This window comes from Cheilinus undulatus, linkage group 18 (genome assembly GCF_018320785.1).
Source record: "Cheilinus undulatus linkage group 18, ASM1832078v1, whole genome shotgun sequence".
NCBI lineage: Eukaryota > Metazoa > Chordata > Actinopteri > Labriformes > Labridae > Cheilinus > Cheilinus undulatus.
This window is the reverse complement of record NC_054882.1, coordinates 36,875,713-36,897,228: the sequence shown is the minus strand read 5'-3', so window position 1 is coordinate 36,897,228 and position 21,516 is coordinate 36,875,713. Positions and strand designations below refer to the sequence as shown.

The following is a 21,516-nucleotide window of genomic DNA, read 5'->3' as shown; positions in this document are numbered from 1 at the left end:
ATTAATTTACCATTACTGTATCATTAAATAGTTTCCTGTGACACAATCAGTGGCTAAAAATTTCAAAATTAATCTTCCAAATAGAAAACATGAATCTCTCTTGACAAATAATTTGGATAACCGTGACCTGGATTAATGAGAACCTACACAGACAAGAAATGACATCTCTTGAAACCTCCAAGCTGCAAGAAAAAACTAAAATAACTGACATTATACAACATTATCAGTTATTTTAATATCAAAAAAAAATAATTAACTTCTTTTATATATTGGAATATTGTGTTTGAAGGTTAGACACTTAACATAGGATCCTCTGCTGGTGTATACAATGCTTTGAGAAGTCAGATGACTAGACAAGAGGCATAAAAGCTCAAATCCATTACAATTTAAATGCTGTAGATAAAGTGAGCTGCAAGAATAACACTTTAGTTTTCAGTACCTGGACTCTGACATAAACAACTACATCAACTGGGAATGAGGAGTAGGCCGATGTGGAAGAGGAAACCAAGGAGGTGGTGGATTCCTCTAGTTGCTCCACAGTGTCAAACTGACCCATGTCTTCCTCCTGGGAAGCCACAGCTGATGGAGGTACAAAAAACACAAACATGAGAGATTACCTCAATTGCTTGGGAGCAAAAAGGCATTACTGATGTCCGCTCACAAAGACATTCATAAAACAAGCAAACCTGCATAATTCCTATCAACTGGAGTGATAGGAATGGTCTCCAGTGCCTTTTCCAGGAAGTCAAGCAGACAGGGGCTAATGACCATTTCCTCAGGTAGTGTCTGGAGGGCCACCCAGGCATACAGCTTGGCTGTCTTTACTCCACCACTGCCTTTGCCTTTGGCTGCAGAAACACATTGGAGTTTAAACCATTTGCAGCTTGGATTTTATGTCAGCAATAATTCAAAAATTGAAAATGAATTTGTTAGGCTCTTTTTTAAGTCGTGGTTGATGTCTGAATCAGTCTGCATGTGCCTATTTGATGAAAAGCTCCCTCTGGAATCCAGAATCTGGATTCATGCCTCAAAATGAAGACTGAAGTCACATGCATTTGATCCAATAGGTCCATGTGTGGATGTAAATTATCAGATCAGAGATGCAAGGCACTTAACGATGATTACAGAGGACACAAGGGCATGCAATTAAAATGAGGGAATATTCAGTACCTGATGGAATAGGTGGGGGCGGGGGAGGGAGGAGCGAGTTAGTCTTGGTTTGAACAGCATTGGAAAAGTTGGGAGGGCCGCTATCTTTCATACCATACAGCTTGGACTCTTTGGAGAGAGTGCGAGGGAGAGAGGAGCCACGGGATGCATTTGGGGACTCCGTCTTCAGTGTTTTTGAGTTGTAGTGCAACTGAAGGGAGGAAAAAGATGAATCAGAATTTAAAGCATAATGAAAGCACACATTTGAAATATGTCTATTAAAGTTTGGATGAGGAAGAAACCAACCTTAACATCTACTCCTGGAATGTAAAAGACAGTGGTTTCCATGTCATTGGATTTGGTCTGCAAGGAGGAGGGACATTTCTTGCCAGCTAGGAGGTGGGTGGTAGAGGTGTAGGTGGGCTGCAGCTTCTTCTTTTTGGGTGGGGACTCCTGATCTAGACTCCTAAGACTGCGCTCACAGCTCCTACAAAACCCACAGAGACAAGAGCCTGCTATGTGAGAAAGTTTTGCTTATTCTGTGCTCAATTCTGTGAGTTATCTGAATTAACAGAATGTTGTAAGAAGAGCTGCAATCAATTACTGGACAAATCATGCACTGGATCTCCATTTAAAGCAGCCGTTCTCAACCTTTTCAGCCCGCGACCCCCGAAATAAAGGTGACATAATATCCACTCTTATTAAACAAACAAATATCTTTTTTAATCATTCATGTAGTAAATAGCCTTCTTAAAAATGTAAAACTTTTTTGTTAAAAAAAGGATTAAAATGGTTTAAAAATTGCTAAAATGGGTTAATAATGGCAAAAAATGGTGGAAAAGGTGCTGAAATTGGATTTTAAAAGAAGCAGAAATGGGTTAGAAGTGGCAAAAGTTAAATAAAATTGGCAAAAAAAAAGGCAAAAATTGGCATAAGTGGCAAAAATGTGCATAAATAGTGGTAAAAAGAAGTTTAAATTGGCTGGAATGGCTTTAAATTTGGAAAAATGGGTGGAAATTTGCTGAAATGGGATGAAAAATTGAAATAAACTGGCAAAAAAAAGGGTTAACTGAGACACAAAAAAATAGGCAGATATTGGCAGAAATTGGTTAAACGAGCAAAAGTGGGCACATCAAATGGTACAGTGTGGTTAAAAAGGGGAAAAAATGAGCATCAGAAGTGGTAAAAAGGGGTTAATAGGTCAACATAGGCAAAATTATGCTTAAGTGGCAAGAATTGTTTTATAAGTTGCAAAAAAAGGGAAAGAAAAAAGTGGTGGAAAGAGTTTAAAACTGACAAAAATAGGTGTTAAATGGTAAAAATGTGTTAAAATTAGAGGTAAAAAATGATGAAAAGGGCTAAAAAATATGACAAAATTGGTGTTAAGTGGCAACGGTGTAATTTAAAAAATGATCTTAGTTTTTTTTAGGGCATCTGGAGACCCCCTTTTAGTGTCTCCCCAAGGTTGAGAATCACTGATTTTAAGTATAATTTAGCTCCTTAAAGGCATTATTAAAATGTTTTTCGAGCAGAAAGCAGCAGGGAATGCAAGTCAGACATGAAATACAATTCTGCTCTTGCCATTGCTCTTATCAGGATAAGAAATGTGCCTCCCATCATACCTCCTTAGGGAAATGTCCTCATGCTCTGGTTGCTGTGTGGTGGGGTGAAGGACACACTTCCCGCTGTCAATCTCCACACGGACATCAAGCTCAAAGTCGATGTTTCTTTCAGTTGTTGGGCCACTAAAACTGCGGTTGGCAGCTGTGCCAGGCCAGCGCTCACTAAACAGCTGACTCACGGCAGAAAACCCTGTGGACTTCCTGTGTGACGTTTGACTGGGGAGAAAAGTAGGGACTGTGAATACTCAAAGTTGCCCTTTTTTATGAAAGAAGAAATTAAAAAAAAAAAAAAAGATTAAGAGTGTTTCCCTTCATCACAAATTCAATTCAAGAGAACTGGTTTAATAAACAGAATCGACAGATGACTCACAAAGGCCTTCGGTAGCTTGGCGGTCTCTCCCGTTCAAATTCATCCTCCTTTTCTGAATCCTCAGATGAGGAAGAGGACAGGTCGTCCCGCCTCATGTCGTCATGCTGGAAGGGAATTGTAGGGGAAAAGACAGCTGGGGTGACAGGGGCACTAAAAGCTGAGTGCTGGCCCTCGAAAACAGATGGGGAATGAGGATGATGATGATGAACATGATGATGGAATGGTTCATCAATGGAGACTGAAAGCAGGTCCACCTCTGTCTCCTCAGGAAACTTTAGAAAAAGGACATGAAGTCATGCTCACAGTATAGGAGAGTCTTCAAAAGTATTTCTTACTAAAAGACAATCTCTTAAGTAAGAAGGTAACCGGACTATTTTGAAGGAGAGAGTGATCTGTTCATTGGTCTTAAAGGGGATTATCTTTTATCTCAGATACAGTACCGCTCAAAAGTTTGGGATCACTGGCAAATTTCTTTGTTTTTCAAAGACAAACATTTTCATGCAGTTCACAAACAGTTATCAGCAACTGTCAGTCCTCTGCATCAATCTCCTAGTATGGCTGCTAATCCAAGTTAATCCTGTTGCACAGCTAAAAAAAAAAATTTACTAATAAGGGCACAAAAAGACTGGACACTGGAAGACCAGAAGAAGGTGTTGGGCACGGATGAGTCAAAGTTTGGAGAGCATTTTTTGAGACACAAAACAAATGAAAAAAATGCAAGAACGGTGCTTAAAACCATCAGTCAAGCGAGGTGGAGGTAGCATGATGTTCTGGCGGGCTTTGGAGGTGGTAGAGTAGGAGATTTGTAAAAAGTGGAAGGGACCTTGGGGAAGGAAAATGATCACAAGACTTCACAATGCCATGCCATACTGTGCACAGCACTTGCTTGGGGCCAATTTCATCCTACAGCAGGATAATGACCCAAACACACCTCCAAAATGTCTGTGAAATATTTAAAGAATAAGCAGTCAGCCAGAATTCTGACTGTAATGGAGTGGCCAGCACAGTCTTCAGATCCGAACCCTTTTGAGCTGTTGTGGGAGGAGCCAAACCACATGGTAAGAAGGAAGACTCCATCAAGAATATCCATCTTGTAGGAGATTCTCCAGGAAGCATGGGGGGGAAATCTCATCAGATTACCTTGAAAAACTGACAGCTAGAATGCCTAAGGTTTGCATGGCTGTAATTGCTGCAGTGAGTGTTTCTTTTTCTACGAAGGGAAAGGTTTAAGAACATTTTTCATCAAAATCATTATTTCTAATTCTGACAATGTCAGCATGTCCACTTCATTTGCTATATTTCCTATTCAGACTAATTTTAAGAGTTTTTCCATGGAAAACAAGAAAAATTCCAAATATCCTAAACTTTTGAGCAGTAATGTACATGATGTATGACTTATCCCCTCCTAAATGGTAAATATATTTCTAGTTTTATGTCCAATAACAGAACACTACAAACCTTCAACTGCTCTCAGAGAAGCTAAAAGGACACATGCTCATTGTGAGGAAAGGTGAGAGAGAATCAACTAAGACAAGATGACATTTCCCTCAAAAGTAAAAAAGATATAACACCCTCCAAAGATGCTGGCAATGGAAAGTTCCCATGAAAGTCTCAATATGAAAGAGCCTTCTATCATTAAAGACAGCTGGAAGAGAGCCCAAAAGACCAGAGAAAGGTATGGTGACTGCTGGTGGACGTGTGTTTATATGCCAAATTCTGCACTTAGAAACTGCTGTTTTTGTTTGGCAAATTGCTAAAAATACAAAGTAAGCTACAAAGGTGAATATATGGAAAGGTCAAGGCCAAATGACTATCACAAAGACTGACAACAGACATTAATTCATCATGTCAAATAGCCTTAGACACAGTCAATTGGTGTGTTAGCGATAAAGAAAGAATGGTAGAGATTGTGTGATGAAAAAATTACTGACACCAGTTTCAGATGCTGATACAGACCCCAAGTACTCATACATACACTCTGAAGAAAAAAAGTCTTCTGCCAGTAAGGATTGCATGTTAAATACCATATTTGTTGATTAGTGTTTAAATAAAAAATAATAATCTTAGTGTCATATTAAAGACAAATCACCTTTAAAAAAAATGTCTATCCATGTATTGTAAGTTAAACCTGAGATATGAGATGATGAAACGACTGACTGACTGTGGTTCAGAGTCCAGCCATGCATAGTTGTTAGAATTCAGCAAACGTATTTATATTGAAGAGAGGTTAATTTGAATTCCGTGCAGTTTCAAAACAGGATGAGGATCTGCCACTTAAGGTTAGTCTCACCATGATGCAGGAAAATCAATTTCTTAACACCCTTGCTTAAGGGTATCCAGAAAAAAATCAGGGAAGATTTTCCATCCATCAACTTGTCCAGAGGATGTGTACTAATGATACTAATGGAACTGTATTTCCATCTGTGAGTAATTCTATAGACTGAGGAATATTAGAGTATTCACATTTGGTTCCACATAAATTTACAAAAAGATTAACACACAAATCACTGCATAACTGAGGAAATATAAGACCAAACCACAAAACTTTATCATGAAAAGAAGACTATTTAATTAAAGGTCCAGAATTCATCATCCTGTTTTGATTGCAAATTAAAATCAGAGAAGTCATTGTTATCATAGAACAGATGAGAAAACAGATCTTTTTTTATTGGTTAGAAATACTGATTTGCTGAAATTAATCGTTTGAACCATATACCTTAAATACCTCTCCTGGACTGACAGGTGCATGGGGTGTTTCCAAAGCCAGATTTTTTATCTTCAATTGAACACAAATTTTCATTAACAATTAAAAGAAAAAAATTCAAAATATAAACAACAATTCTGAAAGCGTTATGATCTCTCATTTGGGCATCTCTGACATCTGTGGTAATGCAAGTTACAGTTTCATGCATTGAATATATCATGCCTTATGGGAAGAGCCACAATGACACGAACGCGACAATGAAGGATGAAATGTTCATCTTAAAACTGTCAACATTAAATAGCTGATAACTACAACTATCTACTTTTTCAACATGTTAATAGTTGATTTGGTTAGCAAAAATTTGAGAGCACACAGATATGGAACAAAATTTCACTAAATCTAAAGTGAGATTATATGAAAAAGTTTTTTTTTTATTTTTTATTTTTTTGCTTTTTAAACTTGCCATACATGTATGTTTATAGAAACAAGTTTACCGTTTCCTGGATGTTGAAGGTGACCCGGGGTCCAGGAGAGGCTGCATCCACACGCAAATCTGGTAAATCATCCATATCCCCGAGTCTGGAGCTGAAGTCACAGGGATTTAAAATGCATACAAATATTTAAAGGTCTAATGCAATACATTTCTGCTATGAGTTCAATCCCAGTCAGGTCAATAGTAAATGGGCTTAAGCTTGTACAGCACTTTTCTAGTCATCTGACCTCTCAGAACACTTTTTACACTGCGGGTCACACCTACCCATTCACCCCACATTCAAACACTTATGGCAGAGGTTGCTATGGAGAATTGGCCATCAGTATTAGCTAATCCCATTCAAACACATTTACACACCAGGAGCGGACTTTTCTTCTTTGTGTGTTTTAATATAACGGCTACTTCCTCTTCTTTGTTAGTGGTTTAATAGCGGTTAGCAATCACAAGCACCAGCATTACTGCTGCCAAGATTGGCGGATAAATATTGTCACATTTCTTTTCTTTTCTTTTTTAATGGTCCAGACGTATTTGTTGTGGGACAATGTGCACCAAACCGTGACAAATACAAAAAACGTTAGATCCCTCGCTTATACTGATGGCAAATTCTCTATAACATCCCACTCCATCAGCGTGTGAATGTGAAGTAAATGGGTATGTGTGTCCTGCGGTATAAAAGCCCTTTGAGTAGTCAGATGACTAGAAAAGTGTTACACAAGCTCAAGTCCATTCACCATTTACCCAGACACAAAACAAGAGATGTATCTTTGTAATAATCACTGAATTAGAAATGTTGTCACTGACTTATCAAATGAAGTGCTATCATCATATCAATGACAGTGCTTTGGTTAGTTTGGATTAGGGCTGGGCAATTAATCACAAATTAGATGAAATCGCAATATGGCCTGCTGCAATTTTCAAATCACAATATTTCTTTAACTTAAAATATGTGGCAAAATACCAATTTAGAACTGGTTTTGCAGCGGAGATGTTATGCATTACATGGCACACAATCATTCTAATGCCATATTTTTAGAATAGTGCACAACAAATCCTATTTTCTCCATTTTGGATGTTCTCTTATTAAATATGAGAATTACATAAAAATGATCATTCCCTTTGATACAACAGTTCATATCAAAATCATCATATTTTTTAAAAATTGTCCAGCCCTAGTTTAATCTAACATTGTGTTGGTTGTCATATAGAATGAATTATTGTAAATTTTTGTTGTAAAATGCATGAGATGAGAAACTTAAGAAAAAAAAATATCGCAATTATATTATTTCCTCAAATTGCTCAGCCTTAGTTCGGATGAAAAGTGCTAATAGTTAAGATGAACCTTACATCTCCACAGAGCCACCAAACAATCACAAAACTTAAATACAACTGAAATTAGTTTCAGAGTAGGGACTTTACACTATGGAGACAGTTACAACTCGTGCAACAGGCCACTGTTGTTTAAGCTGCTGAGTCAAGATTTAAAAAAAAAAAGGAAAAGGATTATTGTTTTCATTCAGAGTTAGAATTATTCCTGGCTATTTTGCTGAAGAGTTAATATTTTTGGTTTATGCCAAACAGTGTGTCAACAGTTTAACTTCATCTGCTCATAATCTCTGCTGTCTGCTTTTTTATGTACCTCTGTCTGTCCATCCTCTTCAGAGGGGGTCGACCTGCTGCTGCAGAGATGCTTTTGGAACGATTGTAGCTTGGTTTGTAGCCAAGGCCCCACTTATCCTTCAGAGAGGCCGCCTTATAGAAAAATTTATGTTCGAAAGTTTAAATGACAGTCATTAAGGTATCGTCTGGAAATAAAATAAATACTTTGTTGACAGTTTAAAAACTTTTTGTGAAGCACTCACCCTCATGCTGGAACGTCTCAGTTTCTTTCTGACATCTCTCCTAATGTCGTTGACAGCCACAGATTCTAGCTGCTGGTAACGCTGTATCTCCTGGTTGATGGTGCCTTCACTGGCCCCCAATTTTCTAAAGGTAAAAAAGGAAGAAGCCAATAAGTTTTGAACTACAGAAATTATAAAATGCTGAAATATTCAACGATTCTGAATTGTTCCAGAGAGAGAAGTCAGAAGTCTTACTTGAGATCATCGATGACCTTGGCCTGTTCATTCAGCTCTCTGATGTCCACCACTCTCTTGGTGAACTTCCTTCCACGAGGGTCAATCACTTGGTTCCCCATCACCAGTTGCCTTCTAGGGTCAATGGTCTCCTGTTGGGTTAAAGCAATGATAACATGGAAACAAACTTAACAATGACGACAAACTAGATAATAATCCAGACACTGTTTTCAGAGAAACTTCCACCAGGCAGCTGCTGTAAATAAAAATGAATTCTTTCCAAGTCTCTATGATTTTAGATGCTTTTGTTGATAGTTACAGTGCTGTGAAAAGTATTTGCCCCATTCCTAAATTCTTTTTGTTGACTCATTTGTCACACTTAAATTCAGTTTTTAAATTATGATTTCATTTCTTAAAGGAAAAAGCCTTCCAGAACTACAAGGCCCTATCTTGAAAATGTAATTGCTCCGTTAAACCTAATATCTGGTTGTGCCATCCAGAGCTCTTTTCATTCAGCCATGCTGGAGGGTTTTCAAACATGAATGGTCTGTTTAAGGTCATGCCACAGCATCTCAATTCGATTTAAGTCCAGACTTTGACTAAGCCACTCAGTGGTGGTCTTACTGGTGTGTTTCAGATCACTGTCCTGCTGCATAACCCAAGTGTGCTTGAGCTTGAGGTCACAAACTGATGACCAGACACTGCCCTTCAGTATTTTCTGATAAAGAGCAGAATTCATGGTTCCATCAGTTCTAGCAAGTGATCCAGGTCCTGAGCAGGCCCATACCATCACAACACCACCATGGTTGATTGTTGGTATGCTGTGTTAATTTTACACCAGGAATAATACACTCCAAAAATTTCAGCTTTTGTCTCATTAGTCCAAGGAAAGGGGCAAATACCTCACAGCACTGTCTATTGTTATGCTTAAATCAAGATTTGCTACACATAGGTCAGTCCAAACACCAGGTATTACACACTTAAAAATGTCACAAAACAAGAGACTCTGCCACCACCACCATCCCCGTCACCACTCCACTCTAAATGCAAAAAGGAAATGTTTAACGCTCATTAATCTAATTACACCCATCTTCCAAGCCTAATAAGGAGGGCTGGAAAGCCAATGGCAAGCATTACAGTTAGGAATAAAACAGCATTGCAGAATGCACAGCCTTTATTAAATAACTGCAGGGGACTGAGATGTGGCAACCCTGCAAATGATTTTGTCAGCCCAGAGAAGAGTTTGATGCTATAGGTGGCTACATACACAGGCCCAGGAGACAGGTCTTTGTGCCCTGGCACTGCCTGCTTGGAAGCGAGGCAATTCACAGTTAAAGTCATCAGTAGGGACAGACACACTCTGAGGCCTAGGGCTGAGGCCCAGGATGTGGTTTACCAGACGTTTCCTTAAGGTCAGCCGAGGGCTAATCTGGCTCCCTGGACTCTGTAAACAATGGCAAGGGAAGACTGATGAAGTAATTGAAAATCTCCATCCTGAACTTACTTTTGTAAGGACCCAAGTTAATCCATACCTGTTTGATAATGTGACAACAACAACAAAACATACAAGGAATCCATCATTGGGTAATTTCTTCCTTTTGGTTATCACTGTTGGTAATGTTTTGGTACCCAACATTGCCAATGAATTCGTGCAGTTCAGAAAGAGTGTCTTTTCTGTCTGTTAGCAAGAAATCAACTAATAATCTTTTCTACCCAAATGAGATGCCATAAGAACTTGAGAAACTTCAACATTACACCGCGTTCCAAATGATTATGCAAATGATATTTTTCTCTGACTTTCCTAAAAATTAATGTCAATGACAGTTAGTTTAATTTTCAAGTAATCAACTGTTTTCAAAAACTAAAAAACTTGAAATGCACTGTTCCAAATTATGATGCATAAAAGAGTTTTAGAGCATTTCATAGGTTGTAAAGAACTGAAAATGGTCATTTGTTGAATTTGCAGCATTAGCAGGTCATATTTACTGAAATCAAAAGCTATTTCAATCAAAAACATCTTAACAGGCTAAGTTCCATGTTAACATCGGACCCCTTCTTTGATATCACCCTCATAATTCTTGCATCCATTGAACTTGTGAGTTTTTGGAGAGTTTCTGCTTGAATTTCTTGCAAAATGTCAGAATAGCCTCCCAGAGCTGCTGTTTTGATGTGAACTGCCTCCCACCCTCATAGATCCTTAGCTTGAGGATGCGCCGAAGGTTCTCAACAGGGTTGAGGTCAGGGGAGGATGGGGGCCACACCATGAGTTTCTCTCCTTTTATGCCCATAGCAGCCAAGACACAGAGCTATTCTTTGCAGCATGAGATGGTGCATTGTCATGCATGAAGATCATTTTGCTACTGAAGGCCGGTTCTTCTTTTTGTACCATGGAAGGAAGTGGTCAGTCAGAAACTCTACATACTTTGCCAAGGTTATTTTCACACGTTCAGGAACCCAAAAGGGGTCTTCCAGCTCTCTCCTCATGCTTCCGGCCCAAAACATGACTCCGCCACCTCTTTGCTGACGTAACAGCCTTTTTGGGACATCGTGGCCGTCCACCAACCATCCACTAAATCCATTAACCATCCAAGTAGTTTTCCCTTAATTGGGCTCACCTGGGAAACTAATTTCACAGGTGTCTGAGATTGATTTCAGTGATCCAAAGAGCCCTGAGACACAATACCATCCATGAGTTTAATTGAAAAACAAAAAATTGAAATTGAATTTTTATGACACTAAAATAAAATTTGGATAATAATTTGGAACGAAGTGTAGAGTTTTTAGAGCTTTTGATTTTTTCTTAACATGGATCATAAAAATTCTAACATTGTATCATTTTTAAAACATGGTACTGAAAAGTAAAGTTTGACAACAAAACTGTATGTTTTATGTCTTTGCTGGCCTTTCTGTTAAGAGCCAAAGGAAAATAAATACCACTCTCCTGTCTGCTGGATATACAACTAGAATAAGCAGCTGGCTATGCTAAATATAAAAATTGACCAATGAGGGTCCCTTGAAAAAATAAATTCAACCCTTCAGCACCATTAAACCTTTCAAACTTGACACATTATGTCTTGAGCTCACAAACATTATACAGTCTGTAAAATCTTAATGTAGCAAACACTGAAAAATTTTGGTGTTAAGAGGCCTTACATGCAGGTTTATCTCTTGGCGGGATGCTGTGACCAAATGGAGTCTTGGCACCACTGTTGCCACTGTCACTTTAGAGGTTATGATAGGCTACTTTTACCATGCAAAGCTCGACTAGCTTGACTGCTGAATATAGCTTCTCTATCAAAAAGATAAATGAAGCATGAGATTGATTTATACTCCCCTTAAACTTCAGAAAGATAGCAAATGAATCAACTCAACAGATTAAGTTCACTGTGTATGCTGCATCTTGACTTCACAGTATGGAGAAATTGATGCATTAAGATCAGCTGGATTTCTTTCTGCAGTCACTTAAAGGAAACATCTGTCCTATTTCATAATATTACAACATTCCAGAACAAATTATTGAAAAGTATGTTAAAATAACTACTAAAGATCAAATAAAGAGCGAGGGTGTGAATGAGTCATCATTAACAAACCATGTGGATAGTGGGTGACATGGAGTCAGCTTCATCCTCATCTGAAAGGTCTGCCATCGTGACAGAGTTAAGGTCAGCAATGTCATCTATGTCCTCCTCTCCTGTCAGGGACGTCAGCGTGTTACCCAGGGCATTAAGGCGCTTGCCGATGTTTGGATCCATGTGAACATCGATACCACACATTTTCCAAAGTACGTTTAGCGTCCACGTGCCAGCACTACTGCTCTCTGTTTTTTGGAAAGAGGAAACCATGGTTTACGTTACAAGAAATGCAGAAAATGTGGATCTTTTACAAAATAAGGTTTAAGCTCTAGTTTAATGTGTAGCTAGAAGATTGTATCCATTATTTAATAGTTCAGATATTAGCTGAAAAAACCTGCCTGCAGATGGCTGCCCTGTAGTCCTGGAACACACTTCATATGTACCATCAGGAACTACGCCTGATTCAAACCAAACATGAGAAAAAAATGTATGAATATTAGAAAATGTAATGCAGTTTTACTGACTTTTATTTCAATGCTTCAATTATATGTGTCACTCACAGGCATTCATGACTAGATCTCCTCGGACCTCAGGCTTCCAGTCATCCCATGAGGTCTCAAAGCCCTCAGCAAAACGGATGCAGAAATTCTTGAAGTGGCCTTTGCTGACCAGGGACTCAGACGAGCAGGCAGTGATCAGTGTACTCTCAATTGTCAGGACCAAGGCGGAGCCAGTGTCAAAATCTATGCTGTGGTTGGCCTGGGGGTTGGCAGGGAGAGGGATTATACAGGTCTGAAGTAGGGATGAAAATTCATGGAAAAAGACCCCATCTTCAACAGAGCTAGCTGGTAACACTTCATTCAGTAGTGTCTACTCTACCAGTTCAAACCAACTTTGATAGACGGATTTATTTTTAGGACACACTTTAGTGATTTAGTGAGTGATTAACCCAATTAGGTTTTCTTGGTAACCATTTTTTACATTACAATTTTCGAGTGTCTATTACAGCGTTACTCAACCCTTGACGACCAATACCTTTGCAAGAGCCACAATCTAAGTGATGAAAAGTGGCGAAAATGGGTAAGAGTAGCAATAAAAATAAGTTAAAGGGGGCAAAATCGTCAAAAAGTGGGGATAAAGGGTGAAAAAGGGAAAAGTAGGCATAAAATGCCAAAATCTGGGTGTAAAGTGATAAAAATGGGGAGAAAAGGCGGCAAAAAGGGCAGAAGTGGCGAAATTTGGGTGAAAAGTGACACAAAATTGGGTTGCAGGTGGCAAAAATAGTTAAAAGTGGCAAAAACATGACAAAAAATAGGTGAAAATTGACTAAAATGGGCAAAAGGTGGGAGAATGGGCAAACAGCAGCAAAGAGTGGCAAAAATCAGGGGGAAAGAAGTGGCATTTAACGGCAAAAGGCAACTTAAACGGGTGAACAGTGGCAAAACTATCAAAAAGCAGGATAAAACAGTCAAAACTTGGGAAAATTGGGCAAATACTGGATAACTGAGGCAAAAATGGAGCCTGAAGTGGCAAAAAGAAGTGACAAAAGTAGCCTTAAAGCAGTAAAAATTGATTAAAAGTGGCAAAAAATTGCAAATAAGGGAAATGGAAATATACAGACAAAAATGAATGTTGACAATTAAAGCCAAGTGTGGGAAACAAACTGATTAATGTGACTTGCAATTGATAATTTCTGAGGTAAAAGTTTCACTTTTTTAAGGTTTTCTGGGGAAAAATATTTCAGCTTAAGCCATAAAAGAGCCACAAATCATCACAAAAGAGCCACATGTTGAGTATCACTGGTCTATTGGATAGTAAATTTGCTATATTACTCATCCAATTACTGCAACCATGTAGAAGTCCACAAATTACAGCCTGTTGAAAAACATAATCCCTCAAATACACCTTTGAGTGAAATGTTACCAAGCTAAGATTATAAGACAGTGCCTGATTACAGGATTTGGAAAAAAAAAACAAAAAAAAAACATGACACCTCAACCTTCTTGATTAACCCTGATCAGGTCCTAAATTTGAGTTTGGTTGTTATTCCAGTCTGAATTAAAGGCAGGTCAAAAATATTTTTACTGCCTTTGTGACCAGTTTTTTAAGAGGATGACTGAACCAAATCAGTCAACTCACTCAATCCAGATGTGTCTAGATCTCACATTGTGTGTGGATTTTTTTTTTCCAATTTCATGGCCATTATAAAGATTCTCCTTTATAATGGCCATATTAGCAATGCTCTGGACAACAACTGGAATAATCTTGAAGTGATTACACATCCCACACTTCTCAGACACCAGCCCAAGCTTTGTTAGTTGTTACACCAGCTTTGTGAAAGAAACTGATTGTTACAAAGAAGCCATACAATTTTTAACAGAGAGCACTTGCAATGCAGTGTGCTTATGTCACTGAATGTATTGATCTCAGAAGTCACTGGAATACAACAAGCCATCGACATAGATGTAATAAATCATAGGTTACTTTTTGTGCATTTTTATGGTGGCCTACTGATGTGCTGGCCCCAGCTCCAGAGTTGGTGCCCTCTGTAACTGGTCCTCTCTATGGAAATAAGTGTGAGATAACAGCTGGTTATCTTGTCACCATGGACATATCTTAAATATAACAACACAACTGAAATGGACCATTCATTTAATTCCAGTATTACCCCTAGTATAAATGTATTAGTAAAGGGTTGATCATGGTCATTTTTAATCAACATTGTAACAAGTAACATTTACAGTGTAAAGATTAAGTTAATTTTCTAACAAATTAAGACATTTCTTAAAAATGATCTGACAATAAAACGGCACCTCTCTTCAAAGTGGAAATATCTTCTCAAACAAAAAATGTTCTCATTTAAAACAAAAAAGAACAAAACAAGAGTACAGTCAAATAAAACTGATATTATCTTGTGAACAAGTAGCCCACTCTATTGTACAGTTAAGTATGTGTTTCAAATACAGATTTAAAATTTGAATACAAGGGAATCCTACATGGTCAGTGTATTTTCTGGCAGATCCATTTCCTGGTTGGAACCAGACTCAAAAATTGTGAGAAACTCTCGTTATTCCTTTTTTTTGTTTTTGACCAAATATGAAAAAAAAACAAAAACAAAAACAAAAACGGAAAAACAAGCCTTTTTTTATTTTTTCCGTTTTTGACCATGGCTCATTTTTCCATTTTTTCAATTTTTGGTCAAAAACTGAAAAATTGAAAAATTGCTCATTTTGCCACTTTTCCATATTTGGTCAAAAAAAACGCATCAACAAGAGTTTCTCCCGATTTTCGAGTCTGGTTTCAACCAGTGAGTGGATCTGCCAGAAAATACACTGACCCAACATGCACATGTCTTACATTTGTGCACCATCTGAGTGGTTTGATGCACAACACATTAAGGGAACAAATTATGGTTGATATTGCGTTGAATAAAAGTGTTTGGTTGGGCATATTAATAGAGTCCTCATCTACAACTATGCTCAAGGAAAAGCAAAATTAAGTAACAGCAAATGCTGCAAAGTGCGGATGAAAGTTGTGAGATATATATATATATGTATATTTATTTGTGTGTGTGTGTGTGTGTGTGTGTGTGTGGGGGGGGGGGGGGTGTCAAAGGGGAGACCATTAATTCAACAATATGGGAGAAAAGGGGGATGGAAGTCTGATTTCTTGTCTCAGTAAATCCCTCAAAATTTCTTTTTTTTTTCAACAAAAAAGAATACTTTGCTCCTACAAAATGCTCCGTTTACAAAAATATGCCATAATTACTGCTTACTTATATGCTAAACACATCAGCAAACAATGATTTTTACATCAAATACTGAAAAAAATGAGAAAAAATGAACCTCATCTGTAATATAAATATCAGCTTTATTTGATCTTGATTTTCTACTTCCATACTGACTAGTGCATTTCCAAAACCAACAAAGCAGATTACCTGGGATGTGTTGGTGATGGGTAGACAGATTCCCAGGTCATTGACTGTCAACTGCAGGAAGAGGGTGCTGAAAGCTTGGGCAGAGGTCTGTTGAATGCCTGGCAGCTTGTCCACCACTTCTTTGGTGGCCATGTGAATATCTTTGTTGAGGGCCATGCGTTGCTCATTCCAGTTGTCATATGCAGCCTTGTAATTCAGCCAGAAAAGCACAGCTGCAGGAGACAAACAGAAGTTTACTCTCTGACTGTATGGTTAAAAACACTGATTAAGGAGTATGCATGCTTGAGTTTGTTGATTCTGAAATCATTCTTTTTTTAACAATCTGGGTTAAAATAAAATCCTGAGGTTTCTGCAATGTCACTGATGCTTCAGTGCCAACTAACAGGGTTAATATGAATCCAACTTACTCACTGCAAAAACTGTTGAGAACAAATTTAAAGACATGCAATCGTTTAATTCCAAAAAGCTTCAAGCTTTAAAGCTCATGATTAATATTGGCAAAACCTTCTGGAATTAAAGACACTATAAAGTGTCTTTAACCACAAATGCATTTATGCAGGACAGTTTTTGGTATTTGATATTAGACACTGGACAAGATGTAGAGAGAAAAAAAAACTCAACCTCTGTCAAATGCGACAGGCTGGGCAAAAACAATTGGTCTGTTGAGCGTGATGAGAACAGCCTCCTTATCTGAGGAGCCACTGATCTCCTCCTGTAGAGCATTCCGCAGGCCAATCCGTGTACGGAAGTATGCCACCTGGTGGAAGTCAGAGCCAGCTTCTTCATACACCTGCAAAGAGAAGGGTGAGATTGTGTGAGGCAGTGAAAATATGAACCAGCACAATCACACCAACCCTTTAAAAATGTGTGGACTCTGAATGTTACAAGGTGTTCATTTTAAAAAGTTATGAATAAAAACGTTAAAGTTTTATAACATTATCTATACCTGGTGCTTAACTATTTGTCCAAGAGCCAAGTTAAGATCAACTTGACATTTGCCAAACAGTTTGAGGTAACTGCTGCTGCCACCAGGCTGAGTCTTGCACTGGATTCTGTTGGATAGTTCCAGTTCTATCAGGCCTGTCTCAAAGCGCACAGCTCGCATGGTGGGAGTTGTGGCTGTCATCTGGATTCCCTGGTTTAGGAGAAAATTGCACTCAGAAGTTTAAAATACATTCAATAAACAACAGAACAAAAGAGAAAACCCCTTTAATGGTTTTGTTATTCAAAAGCAACGACAAGGTCTGGGCTCCATCTGTGACCCCCTTTTCTACTTTGAGTTTCAGTGCTTGAAAAAACTAAACACAAGGTACCTTGAACATGAGACTGAGAGAATATAGTAGGATTTTTGGCTTGTCTGCATCTGTTGATGTGTCATGCTCATTCCACAGCGGGATGGGTTGTTCTCCTCCTGAATGCAGAGAAAGAGTTAAAGTCAAACTCACAAGTTCGGGATGACTGTTATGCAATTCACGTTATGGTGAATGTATTGTCCCAATAACCCTATATTTAGAGATCATTTCCTCATGTGACTAGCTGTTTTGCACTATTTCTATCAGTCTTTATCCTAAAATGGGATATAAATTCCAGGTAAATTTCTGTTTGGCAGTTACATTAACCAAGCTCTGTAAGGTAAACTAACTGATATACTATTTGTAGTGCCTTAGGCACTGGTTTGTATGTAAACAGTTTGAGTGACCTTCAGATACATAAGTTGTTTGTTTGTTTTTTGGAGACATGACGTTTAACAGAAAATGGTCTACATTTGTACAGAAACATACACAATGTGTTCCAAATTATTATGCAAATTGGATTTTAGTGTCATAACAATTCATTTTTTGTTTTTCAGTAAAACTCATGGATGGTGTTGTGTCTCAGGACTCTTTGGATCACTGAAATCAATCTAGGGCACCTGTGATAATTAGTTTGCCAGGTGAGCCTAATTAAGGGAAAACTACTTAAGAGGGACGTTCCACATTATTAAGTGGGCCACAGGTTTCAGCAATATGGGAAAGAAAAAGGATCTCTCTGCTGACAAAAAGCATCAATAGTGCAATGCCTTGGACAATGTATGAAAACATTAAATATTTCATGAAAACTGAAGCATGATCATTGTACTGTGATGAAATTTATCACTGACTCAGAGCACAGATGGGTTCATGCAGATAAAGGCATGATGAGGAAGGTTTCTGCCAGCCAAATTCATCAGTGACGTCAGCAAGGAGGGGGCGTAGTCATGTTTTGGGCGGGAATCATGGGGAGAGAGCTGGAAAACCCTTGTGGGTCCATGAAGATGTGAAAATAACCTCGGCAAAGTATATAGCTTTTCTGACTGACCACTTCCTCCATGGTACAAAAAGAAGAACTGTGCCTTCTGGAGCAAAATTATCTTGATGCATGACAATGCACCATCTCATGCTGCAAAGAATACCTTTGTGTCATTGGCTGCTATGGGCATAAAAGGAGAGAAACTCATGGTGTGGCCCCCATCATCCCCTGACCTCAACCCTGTTGAGAACCTTTGGAGCATCCTCAAGCAAAGAATTGGGAGGCTATTCTGACATCTTGCAAATAAATTCAAGCAGAAACTCTCCACAACCTCACAATTTCAATGGATGCAAGAGTTGTGAAGGTGATATCAAAGAAGGGGTCCTATGTTAACATGTAATTTGGCCTGTTAAGACGTTTTTGATTGAAATAGCTTTTGATTTCAGTAAATATGACCTCCTAATGCTGCAAATCCAACAAATGACCATTTTCAGTTCTTTACAACCTATAAAATGTTTTGAAACGCTTGTGTGCATAATAATTTGGAACAGGGCATTTTGAGTTTTTTTTTTTTTCTTTTTTGAAAAAAAAAAGTTATCATTGAGAGGTTTGTTCAATAAAATTTGAATTATACTCTAGCAGCTGATTTGAAAATTATACTGACAGTCATTGGCATAGACTCCTTAGAAAAATCAGAGAAAAATATCATTTGCATAATCATTTGGAACCCGAAGTATATATTTAAAGTTTGTGTAAAAAATGACATCCATTCAAGTTTGATGGATAATATACAGTACCTGAGACCTTCTGAATAACCTCATTGACCTCCTTCATGAAAACCTTTTGCAGAAAAACCAGGTGGTTCAGCAGGTCTGTTGACAGGTTGTGCTCAAATGAACCAATCTGCATGAGAGAATTCAGATTCACAATTCACAATTCAACAAAGACTGCTCTGTTTATTCATACTGGTGCTTATTTAGTGTTTATTCACTGTCATGACAAAGAAATGTGAAGCCTCCTTCGGAACATCTTACCTCAGCAACACAGCGCAGATAGTTGCCTTGTAAGTAGTTGCCTTGCTTCGCTGGGAAGTCATCAGGAGCCCAGCCCTGGTCTGAGTGGCTCTCATGGTCTTCCATGATGTACTCCCCTGACATGGTAACTGGTGGCAGCGTGAGGCTAGCTGATGGTGGCATTGTGGACATGTCCACTGGTGACACTTTAGATTGGAAGCAAAGCTTATGGTTTGGCAACTCAAAGGTGAAACTTGTTTGTGCCCCTGAACATGGATGGAAAAAAGGAAAAAAAAGGCTTAATTATTATGACTCATCTTTTTGAAGCACGCTTTAACTTTGGTGCTAATCCATAGAATACAGATTTTAATTAGTTTGCAGTATCCTGGGAATCATGTCAGTTCTCTTCTTTAACATACCTGTCATTCCGTGGCTCTTCATGCGACCCATTTTGTACTCTGCTTTTAGTGATGGCAGAAGGGCTGCCCCGATTGTGATGCCATCCATCATGGCGCTAAACTTCAGGACAATGGGCTTCTTCTCTAGGCCTTCAGGAAGCTGAGGGAACTCATTGGCTTCTACTGGGGTCTGATTGATGCTGGATGCTTTGTCAGAGGGTTGTGGTGTTGGGGTGTCCTCTCTATTAGGAGGCTGACTGTAAGAGAGAGAAAACAAAAAATAGACAGCCAGTAAGTATGGTCTCATCATCTAAAAAAGTACTGAATGTGTACATAGGCGTCAACTGACAACAGTGTGGATATCCCGTAGTTCCCCATCACAGATGATGAAAGCACTCTTTGAATGTGGCATACAGGTGTATTCAGATTTGAAAACTTCCTTTCAAGAATCAAGAGTTGTTACTTAAAAAACTGTGAATGAGACTTTGTAGAGAAAATGAAGTGGACTTGCATGTTTGAGGGCTGGCGGATGAGGTCAGAGATTTGTTTGGAGAGCTGGTGAGAGCTGCGGACCATCATGCTGTGCAAAGTTGCAGGATGCTGGGGGATGTTGATCATGATGGCTCCCACTTTAAATACAGCTGCATTGTTGGTCTTCAGTCCTCTCTGGGCGCTGTACAGTGCCTGGGACTTTGCAATGTTGCATTTGACCACCGTTCTAAAACACAGGTTCAAACTCAAATAAGCAATATTCATTTTTTCCAAGGTTGTGTTTAAATATGAATGGGTGTGCGGGTTAAAGAGGAATTACTGAGAGGACATCAAACAGTAAAATGTCATGCAGATTCAGAACAGCATTCAGTTCATGGTCACATTTCAACAGCAACACTAGTGACACATGGTCCACTATGAATGAGAAAGGGATTTGTACATAGTGACAGATGAAAGCAAGGTCTTTTCATGAAAAAATAAATTAAAAAATATATATAATAATAATAATAATAACAACAACAACAAAAATAATAATAATGAATTGTGATCTGATTTTTGGCATATACAACACTACATACATATTAAAATGGCTCATGACTGAGTTAATCCAAATGTTGATTGTAAAATGTTTCAGTGTTTTCTCAGGCTTAATATAATTGTGAGAATGGCGAAGTAAAAGAATTCACAGATCACTTCAACACAGAAACAGAGACAGACAGACGCACAACAAAAACTCATACACACATTCGAGCAAGGAGAGTAGCTTATTGAGAAAGTTTCGACTGAAAATACATATCAATGAATCAGACAAATGAAGGATGAGCAACCAGGGCAGCTGTGTTTCTGATTTACTGATGAGATGAGCCCTGAAGTATAGCAAAAACATACAGAAACTCTTGTTTAGCTGTGCTGGTGGGAGATGTTGGGAAATCCTCCAGTCTATGCAAGTAGCAAGAAAAGAAAGAGAAAGGAATATAAAAGAAGAGTTGAAAAACAGTTCTTAGGAACCTTGAGATGAGAACAAACAAGAAGATTTAGAGAGCCATCAGATTACAAATGTGATCAGCTCTGAGGGCATTGCAACTTTGTTCTTGTTTTGGAGACAAAGCAGATTGCAAGGTAAAGGGGCATAGTAAAATATTTCAAAACTGCTTAAAAAAAGTGCAACCAAGTGCAATCATAGGACTGGGCGAGATATCGGGATACTTGATGTATCGCAGCTTTTGTCTCACATTAAAATGACTATATCCCAAATATTGAGTATAAATTATGTGAAAGAACTAAAATACACAACGCCATGCATTCTTGTGATATTTTCCACCTGCTTGTTCCTCGTGTCAGGACTGAACAAGGGAAAAGAGCATTCAGTTTTGCTGCCCCCTCTGCATGGAGTCTGATTTGAAACTGTCAGAACTAATTTCACTGG

General features: G+C 38.4%; 1 protein-coding gene across 10 annotated transcripts in view; it reads right to left on the bottom strand.

Moving 5' to 3' along the window:
* kiaa1109 (KIAA1109 ortholog) overlaps positions 1-21,516 on the bottom strand; it is a 95,714-nt gene that overhangs the window by 14,348 nt on the left and 59,850 nt on the right. For 3 of the 10 annotated variants that reach the window (XM_041812476.1, XM_041812479.1, XM_041812477.1), the window contains 23 exons: positions 20,110-20,316; positions 19,620-19,855; positions 19,222-19,466; positions 18,985-19,090; positions 17,233-17,330; positions 16,866-17,054; positions 16,541-16,709; positions 15,920-16,131; positions 14,467-14,544; positions 12,543-12,741; positions 12,381-12,440; positions 12,001-12,227; positions 8,432-8,562; positions 8,198-8,321; positions 7,975-8,087; positions 6,340-6,430; positions 5,858-5,917; positions 3,142-3,413; positions 2,772-2,987; positions 1,456-1,636; positions 1,171-1,360; positions 687-848; positions 440-579 (listed from right to left, as the gene is read on the bottom strand). In XM_041812476.1, coding sequence (XP_041668410.1) covers positions 440-579; positions 687-848; positions 1,171-1,360; positions 1,456-1,636; positions 2,772-2,987; positions 3,142-3,413; positions 5,858-5,917; positions 6,340-6,430; positions 7,975-8,087; positions 8,198-8,321; positions 8,432-8,562; positions 12,001-12,227; positions 12,381-12,440; positions 12,543-12,741; positions 14,467-14,544; positions 15,920-16,131; positions 16,541-16,709; positions 16,866-17,054; positions 17,233-17,330; positions 18,985-19,090; positions 19,222-19,466; positions 19,620-19,855; positions 20,110-20,316 — 3,706 coding nt within the window. The remainder of the gene's footprint in view (positions 1-439; positions 580-686; positions 849-1,170; positions 1,361-1,455; positions 1,637-2,771; positions 2,988-3,141; positions 3,414-5,857; positions 5,918-6,339; positions 6,431-7,974; positions 8,088-8,197; positions 8,322-8,431; positions 8,563-12,000; positions 12,228-12,380; positions 12,441-12,542; positions 12,742-14,466; positions 14,545-15,919; positions 16,132-16,540; positions 16,710-16,865; positions 17,055-17,232; positions 17,331-18,984; positions 19,091-19,221; positions 19,467-19,619; positions 19,856-20,109; positions 20,317-21,516) is intronic. The other 7 variants (XM_041812482.1, XM_041812485.1, XM_041812481.1 and 4 more) reach the window with 6 other exon arrangements.